The sequence below is a fragment of the Gymnoscopelus braueri genome (assembly GCF_963280865.1).
Source record: "Gymnoscopelus braueri genome assembly, chromosome: 19".
Lineage (NCBI taxonomy): Eukaryota > Metazoa > Chordata > Actinopteri > Myctophiformes > Myctophidae > Gymnoscopelus > Gymnoscopelus braueri.
In genome coordinates this window covers 33,043,275-33,052,061 of record NC_137621.1, presented here as the reverse complement: position 1 = coordinate 33,052,061, position 8,787 = coordinate 33,043,275, and the positions used below count along the sequence as shown (strand labels likewise).

At 39.3% G+C, this 8,787-nt stretch overlaps 2 protein-coding genes across 3 annotated transcripts; one reads left to right on the top strand and one right to left on the bottom strand.

Moving 5' to 3' along the window:
• The first annotated feature begins 669 nt into the window (after positions 1-669).
• Positions 670-3,672, top strand: ndufaf1 (NADH:ubiquinone oxidoreductase complex assembly factor 1). The gene is made up of 5 exons (XM_080414553.1): positions 670-840; positions 1,502-2,035; positions 2,470-2,655; positions 3,144-3,218; positions 3,516-3,672. Exons 2-5 carry the CDS (start codon positions 1,526-1,528, stop codon positions 3,654-3,656), a joined length of 912 nt encoding a protein of 303 aa, XP_080270679.1. The 5' UTR covers positions 670-840; positions 1,502-1,525; the 3' UTR covers positions 3,657-3,672.
• A 451-nt stretch (positions 3,673-4,123) lies between these two features.
• nusap1 (nucleolar and spindle associated protein 1) lies at positions 4,124-8,495 on the bottom strand. Of its 2 annotated transcripts, none has more exons than XM_080414551.1 (12): positions 8,291-8,495; positions 7,641-7,700; positions 7,190-7,372; positions 6,808-6,958; positions 6,429-6,518; positions 6,194-6,306; positions 6,049-6,096; positions 5,756-5,922; positions 5,385-5,548; positions 5,093-5,209; positions 4,882-4,987; positions 4,124-4,262 (listed from the first exon to the last, which is right to left on the bottom strand). In XM_080414551.1, the coding sequence occupies exons 1-12, from the start codon at positions 8,366-8,368 to the stop codon at positions 4,175-4,177; spliced, it is 1,365 nt and encodes a 454-aa protein (XP_080270677.1). In that variant the 5' UTR covers positions 8,369-8,495; the 3' UTR covers positions 4,124-4,174. The 2 variants fall into 2 exon arrangements, with proteins under 2 accessions (XP_080270677.1, XP_080270678.1); XM_080414552.1 differs by having other exon boundaries at positions 6,429-6,503.
• Positions 8,496-8,787: the final 292 nt, after the last annotated feature.

Below are 8,787 nucleotides of genomic sequence, written 5' to 3'. Positions count from 1 at the left end.
ACCAACAAAATATTTTCAGATGGGGGGGGGGGTGGTCTGTGCATTCAAATACATATTAATTTGGGGTTCCTTGACATGAAAATGTTTAAGAACAACTGGTTGAAACAACATTATGAAACAAGCCCAAATAAGCAACTACACTTTAGAAACAAGCCCAAAAAACGCAACCCGCAACTATTTACAAGCAACTTATAATAAGAGGACATGGCAACTCTGACGCACGCAAGGAACGGCGCTACGCACAGACATTACAGAGCATGCGCACTCAAATAAATAAATACACACACGGGCGCCTGGGCGCGCGTTTGGCATATCATCTTTATCAAACAAACGAAAATTAAAAAAATACAGCCAGAGGAGATTCAAAATCAAATGCAAATATGAATCTTGATGCGCGCGCGCATGCATGTCTGAGTGTTTTCAGATAAAAAAAACAATGACAAATCGGGAACGATCGTTATGGAGTGTGTCACTCAGGAGTCAGGACGGTGAACATTGTTGCACCAGGGGTGCGTTCAGGACACTGATAATGGTTAACGTTCAGAAATTGTTGAGGAAGATCGTAAGAAAAATCTGTGACATCTGTGCTTCCGTTAGAGCTGCTGCTGAACGTAGCCCATTTCCGCTGCTAGGACTGGTGTCCTTGATTAAGTTCGTGCGTGGATATCATCTATGGTGGATATGAGATCCACATATTGATAGGTTGTATTTAGTTACTATACAATAAATACCGTTACTCACTTTGCGGATATTGAGAAACATAAGCCATAAAACAAGATACTAGTAGGCCTCCTGGAGGTCCAGCATTTCCAATGCTGCAATGAAGCCATGTCCAGTTAGGTAAGTTAAAGCTTTAGTTCACAGTCACACGCTGCCCAGTATCTGTCTACTACTAGACGGAGATAACTTATCTCCGCTAGCTCCATTAAGAACCTCTCACTCCGCTATACAGCTCATCTCGGAGCTGAGGTTCTTAATGGAGCTATATCTCCTCATGCATGTGTGAGTGAGTCGATTGGATGAAAATATTTATAAAATCCCCAAATCCCCTATATGGATGGATATAATGGATATATCCCTGATGTCATCAATATGACGTCATAGTACAGGACATGGCTGACGTCATTATGATGTGATTAATAGATATGGGCCTCTATGCTAAATGGTAATGCATTAAGGACTCTGGCAACCGGTACAGCTTGCACTGCATGGGCAGCATCGGCCTAGTTAATACAGACTGCATGCTACAGATTGTGACAATGACAGTATTTATAACATAACTATTAATTGTATTATACTATTAACTGTATTATACAGTTAATAGTAACAACGATTCAAAAGCAAGCATCACCCTCACCACCATTTGAAATAAGAATAGAATAATGATGATGACTGTGATAAACTGTCAGGACAATTGAATTAAATTCTAAGCTCACTTTAAAAGCAAAGTTATTTGAATTCAGACTTTTAAGTTCTATACAATTTCTCTTTCATCCAACAGGAAATTGCTGCATGACAAGTAAAAATGTCCCTGTCAAGGATTAATCATCTAACTCCAGTGAGGCTGCTAGCCTCCATGCACCATAGGAAGATCTTGGTCCATTCCATCTATCCTGTAACTGTGGCCACAAGGTCTATGATTCAGGGCCAATACAAACGGCCTGGTCAGACCAAAGACACCACTCCTCTTTGGAAGATCAAAGTAGACTTCGGAAAAGGCTTGGCGGGTATAAAGAAGAATTTTGCACTGTTGAAACGAGAGTTTTTCGACCGTTGGATCGGTCCAGAGGGGAAACCACTTACTGAACATATACTTGAACAGACTCTAGTAAGATGGGAATTCAGAGGGCCAGAGGACCTGGAGCAGTGGACGGTGTCCTCAGACCATGAGATAGGAGGCCAGAGTGAAGCCTACTTGAAACTTGGAAGGAACAACAATACCTGTTTTTTCTATGGGACTCTGTGTTCTGCTCCTCCAAGGGATGGAGAAACACGCTACAGTGGATACTGCACAATGCGCTCAAAGCAACCACTGGTTAGTATCCAGTGATGCTGCTCACTGCTCATTTCATCTTTTGTGAATTCAATCAATCAGGATGGGAAGTTAACAATTATGACTGTGGCTGGTCCATGTTTCTACTGAAGGTTTCATAATTTGCCCCAGACCACTTGCATACACAAATTAAAGACTTGTTCTTTAATCATGTTTTAATTTATATTAGTTTAATTTAAAGCACTTTGAAACTTAGTTTTTGCCTCTATATTTTCTATTAATGGCTTAAAATAATTTTAACATGACAAAATCATCCTGAAAATCACATTTAACTGTTTAGTAGAGTTGTATTTAAGAACCTATCCACCACTGACTGACTTACTCCTTTGTCCCATCCACCACTGACTGGTGGATGGAAATTGAAAAGGGCATGCCATCATCTCAGTATAATTAACCTTAAAATATTCAATTTGTAGGCTTCATTTGAGAGGAAGAAGCACTATGATTGGTCCACATTCAACACACTGCATCTACGAGTACGTGGTGACGGCCGTCCTTGGATGATCAATATTGCAGCAGAAACCTACTTTTCCCACCAGAAAGATGATGTATACAGTTACTTCTTGTATACCAGAGGAGGACCCTACTGGCAAGATGTCAAGGTATACTCCATCGTCATGCTATAAATAAGTCTTTAGTTGTTGAATCAAAGTTAACATCTTCACCATTTGAGGCTTCAGATGGAACCTATAGTCATTTAAACTCCCTTTTGGTGAGCATCAGAAGACATGTGAAACATTGCACATGATGTAATCCTGAAACAGCTCCTGTTAGCATTACTCATTTTTTAGAAATGTCTATACAAGCTAATCTTAACATGCTGTTCATAACTTGGAAACTGACAGACCTTTTGGAATGGGGTGCCTGGTGGTGGCTCAGCCAGTTAGTGCACTAAACATGCTTTAATTTGTTTAGCAGACGCACTTGTATGTAGAGCGTCTGCTAAATGTCTAAATTGTTTTGAGTTCTAATCCAACTCCTGTTAGGTCTCTTCTCTGTCCTCAGTGTCTCTACACTTTCCAATCTAAATAAAGCATAAAATGCTTATAACAACTTTTTTTATATTTAAATATCCCCTACTCCCTGGCAGATACCATTCTCCAAGTTCTTCCTGGCACATCGTGGAAGAATACAAGATGACCAACATCCACTCTGGCTTGACAAGGTAGTACAGCAAAGAGATTTATTTTTTTGCAAGGAATTTATAAAAATCATTTAACATCATAAAGCAGAAATATTTAAACACTAATACATACATTAACATTACTATGTATGAAATATGCTATGACATTACTTCAAGTTGTAACGTGCAATCCTACCAGAGCTACAGAACATTGCTGCATTTCTGAATACAACACACACAAATGTAGTGTTGTATTCACACATGCAGCCCTTTTTTTGTAAATTAAATATTTAGTGACTAAATAATTAATTCTTAGCCACTTGTTTCTTATTTTTGCAGATAAACACAATTGGATTTACTTTGGGAGACAAAGCAGATGGTCAATTTCAGCTGGAGATTGATTACATTGGCGTCTGTAAAGATTATGCGCATACAGAAGATTTTGCCTATGAGGTCTACAAGAGGAACCCTGAAGTCTGAGAAGCATCACTGTAGCCCCATTAAATAAAATCCAACAGTCAACAAACCATAAGTCTCCAAAATGCAAGTCACTCATAGTAGTATCCGGTTTGTCAATACAGCATACAATTAGTTATAAACTTTCCCAGGGAGTTTTTCAAAACATGTCTGTACAATGAACATTCACATAAATGTAACTGAATAAAACGTTAAAGAGTTGTATGTAATGATATTGGCATCTGTCCATCTCTATTCTTTCACTGGAAAATATTGGAAATTAAGTGATAGAATTAAACTTGAGTTATTAAACTTGAGTTAAGAACATTTATTAAGCTGCATTCAAAATATAAACATAACAAAAGTACCTCTACATTGAGATTAACAATACAATGGGAACAATCTACAGACAGTATACAATTGGACATCGCTGCATCGTTCAAAAGTATTTATAAAACAAATGAGCACAAAACGTTACAAAAAGAAATGTACAAAACGAACTTGCAGATCTGCTTTTTTGGGTGGGGATGGGGGTTTAACGGTTAAGACATTGTAAGGCCCCTCCTGGCCCCAAGAACGTCTTCTTTCTTCTGTTTCCTGCCTTTGACATGCTTTGCTCTCCTGTCCTCCCTTAGAAAATAGGATACAGCAAACCATGTATTAAACACAAGCTCTAGTTGAATGATGATATTATTTCTTGTTCCGAGACAATGGCACCAATATAATTTGCAGGTGTGTACTACTTGAGGTAGCGCGCTGATCCAGTAGTTGTTTGAGCTGCACGCGTGCCCGCACATGCACGTGAGTATCCGCGAAAGTGTGTCTACATTGTGTATCGATCAAAAACAACCATTCACAGTCACACCTCTTAAGCTTACAAAAGCTGCAGAGTGTGACACAGCGTGAATTAACATAGGAATACTCCTGGCTGGATGCATATCAATGGTTTAACAGTGGCTGATGGATTCATGAACAAAATTTACGTCTGCAAGGTAATGCATATGACAACACTGAAGTATCGCCATTATGCAAGTAAATAGAACAACATTCGATATATTGTGGGTTAATAATAAATAGGCCTACATATTTAAGAGGTCATTTCAATTGGCGATTGCCAATTGCGTCACGTCCACGAGACGTAGCGCTCCACTAGTAAAAAAATCCCCAGCACACCCCATGTCATTTGCTAATCTTTTACTTTACTTACTAAAAATCTAACAACCCTTTTTCAAATCTCGGTCAAATATACCTTGTTTCGACCTGGTGCTGTTTGTATTTTTTCTGATGCGATTGTGAGATCTGAGAGTTGTCTCCTGCTGTGTTTTCTCCGTTCTCTCCAAATGGCTTCAGTTTCCCTATAAAATAAAGACACCAACAAAATCAGACATTTATTTAACCACTAGTGTCATATTTAAGCAGCAGAGAATTTGAAGATGCTAGACTTAAGATGCCAGACTTACCTTTATGGGGCTTGTATGCGAGGGGACGTGACAGACTTTCCTTCAGGTCAAAGCATGGCTTCTTGTTATTTCCAGGGGTGTTTGAAACACTTACATTGCCCATGAAAACAAATGCTCCTTTGGAATTCAGAAAAAATAAGTATGAGAGACAAATACAGAGCATTCTCAGGGTGCATTACTTTTCCAGCAACTTGCCGTTTCAATTAAGTAGTGACTATGCAACATTTTCTATGTCACAATGATTGCGAGTCCCTCAAATGGTAGTGTATTTTTAACAGTATGATCATGTTACCTGGGGTCTTCATAGCCGAGACGTCGGCAGTCTTTACTGGGTTGACCTTTCCTCCATCATTGTTCTGTTTTCCTGGGGTGCCTACGGAGATACGTGATGACATACGTGCCGGCGTCTTCACCAATGTCCTCTTATGTTCATTGTCCTGTGTGGCTTGGGAGAACCTGCAAAAAGTTGACATTTGGTTGTGTATGTTAAGTTTTTGGACATCCTCAAGATGCACTAATCATCCATACATTTTCTCAATAATTTATTTATTTATTATATTCACACCTATGCAATGCCCAGTACAACAAGTTCTCTTTTGCTGGCCATAGACCAGGAGTGGAGCAACCATAACCGGGAGGACAAGATGTAAAACAGCATCTCACCTAACATTGATCCTGCGTGTGGACAAGACAGATGGCCGGAACAGAGCATCTTCCTTCTGGGAAGGTTTTTTGAGCACAGGTTTACTGGCTGAGGTATGTCTGCGTTTGTCATCAGCTGGTTTGGTCAGTGCAGGGCTGAACAAGGAAGCAGGGCCTGGGGGTGGCTTCTATAAAAAAAAATACACCAGCACAAAAACAAACGATCATTGAAAGTGTATGTACTGTATGTAACTGCTAAGCTAGTAGTGGTTATAAAACAGAATTCTCAATTAGTGATTGAGTGAATTACTCACTTGATTTTTTCCTTTAACTGGATTCAAAGGAGTCTTTTCCCTCAGTGTCTGTTTGAAAACACAAGAAAAAAGAAAACAAGATTACAATCATGTCATACTGGTATTTCAGCAATGCCACCATCATGTCATTTCAATAATTGATTACCTTAAGGTCTTTCACTGAATTACTGTAAGTCTCCACCTGCTTCTGCTTCCTCTGGACGTAAGAGTCAATGGACTCCATCTTTTTAAAATGTGCCTCGTGCAGTTTTTTGAAGTCTGTACAAAACATTCAGAAACAGTTGTAGAGGTAGTAAGAAAACTATATAAAAAAAGATGTACAAGATTGGTGGAACTTTCAGGAAACCAAATGAACTGTAATGACAGAAAAGAAAACTTACTGGGTGTAACCGACTTCAAGGCCTTCGACTTATTCAGGAGTCCTTCATAGCGTGGGATTTTACCAGCTTTCATCGCTTTTGGTCCATCGTTTACCACACACATGAAAAAAAAATTATACAAGTTTACTTTACATCCAAATAAGTTCTATAGAGATGCACGAAACAAATGATAAGCAGCATGTTTTATAATTCATCCATAATACACTACCCAAAAAAGGACAACAATGTAATGCAGAGATATCCATTTTACACAACCAGTTCCTGGAGCTTTTCTGGCAGCTATTTCATACAAAATTAGAACCCCCAAAAAATGACGACATAGTACAGCTTTCCATTACTTCTACAGCCCACCCGGTGCCTTTACCACAATTTTACTGACCTGTCACACCACCCGCTGGGACTTCATCTGCATTATGAGGCTGTTGTTCATTGCCGTTTACACCAATCTCAGTGGGGACAATCGCACCAGAACCACCAGTGGATGAATACCGCTTCCTTTTGGCACTCCCTGCACCAGCAACTTCATTTTCCTTTGAATTAGAGACAAATTGTTACTTTGCTTAATTTTCAACAGCAATGTAAAAGTTTATATGCACTAAGACCACAGACATTTATTCTTTTTTACTTAAAGACACTAGCTTCTGTTATCGCTACTCATGCCGTCCCCTTTTCTTTCGAGGGCTGAGTGTGTTCTCTACCATCTTTGCACTGATGTGGCCATTGCATTACTTCAGAGAGACAACACAGACAATGCTATATACCTGGGATGCTGTATATGGCAGTTCTGTCTCAGAGATGTTTCTCTTGGATTTCTTTCCCTTTCCACGCTTGGTCACGAATGATATCGGGTTGAGGACGGGCTCATCAGTTACTGTGTCATCTTGGACAAGAGGTTGGCTTCCATTTGTGTCCACTTGAGGGTCCACATTGTCACTCTCATTTCCCTGAAACATGGAAATAAAATGCCCTAGCTCTGGTTAGTGAGAACTCGCCAGCAGAGTTCAACGAGACCAGATCTAAAATACCCCTGGACCAAGAGGCTGCTACATGCCTCGTACACATTAAATCATTAGTGCAAGTTATATTATCATTAATAACAGATAACACGATAGTCAATTAAATTTAAATGACCAATTTACATCATCAGAGTAAGGGTTACTTTAACATTAATAAATATCATGAGTGAGTAACCGTTATATTGACGAAACGTACCTGGACGCTCTCCTCTTGTTGTTGGTAATGCCGTTTGATCGCCATAAGCAGCTTCTCTGCCTGTGTAAGATATAAACATAAGGTTTCATTCGGTCTACCAAGGTGTGTGTAAGTATGAAGTCATGAATGTAAATATTGAAACATTTTGAGTGTTCGATTAATACGAACAACAAGTAGTTTTGAGTAGTTCTTAGTTGCTTGTTTTAGAAGAGAATGCACGTAATACTTCTGGTGATTAGTGGTTTCGTTCCCTATCTATGTTGAATGCACTTATTGTAAGTCGCTTTGGATAAAAGCGTCTGCTAAATGACCGTAATGTAATGTAATGAATGTAATTGTGGATCATTTGAGTGTTTGTTCATTCAATTTGAACTTTGAAACTATAAACAACTTAAACCAACATGTAAAGGATAGGCATACATAAGCTACGAGCTTCAGCCTATGTCTTTTCGATCAAACAGTATGAAATATTGAATTACAACGTCTTGTGATACTGTTGATGTGGATCGAAATAAACTAAAGCATGTACATATCGTTTGGTCATCCTTTTGACGTGTGAGTGAAACGGTTAATACAAATCTATAACTAGCTTTAGCAACAATCGCTACTGGACTTTTCAAGCATGTTTGAAGTTATTGTATTCTCGTTACCTTCATCTTGTTGGCTTTGATCCCGAGTTCTTTTGCCAGACTTCGCAGCTCCGCATACTTCATGGTGTCCAGATCCATTTTTTTAATCCGATATCTGATGTAATTTCGAAGACAAAGTAAACACACACGTTGTTTCTCTCATACGTTCGACGAACAAACACAACACTATGCAGGCCAGGCAGCAGACAGACAGCAGTGTCCTTGTATCACCCGCCCTGACGGTTAAAACCAACTCTCGTTTCAAAACATGGAGCGTAAGGCATTTCATTGGCTCGTTGGTCAAAGCGGAAGTACCCTGCAGCCAATGGGGGCTAAGCGGGGCTACGGCACTGTTTCCCAAACAGTGGGTCGGGACCCATTTGTGGGTCGCAGATCCATTTTCGTGGGTCGCGAGTGAATATCCCTTTATTTTTTGTTTCCTATTCGTTGTCATTTATTATTATTATTCAATAAGATGTTCTAAAGATTTCCACACAAAAAAAAAATCAACATTTTGA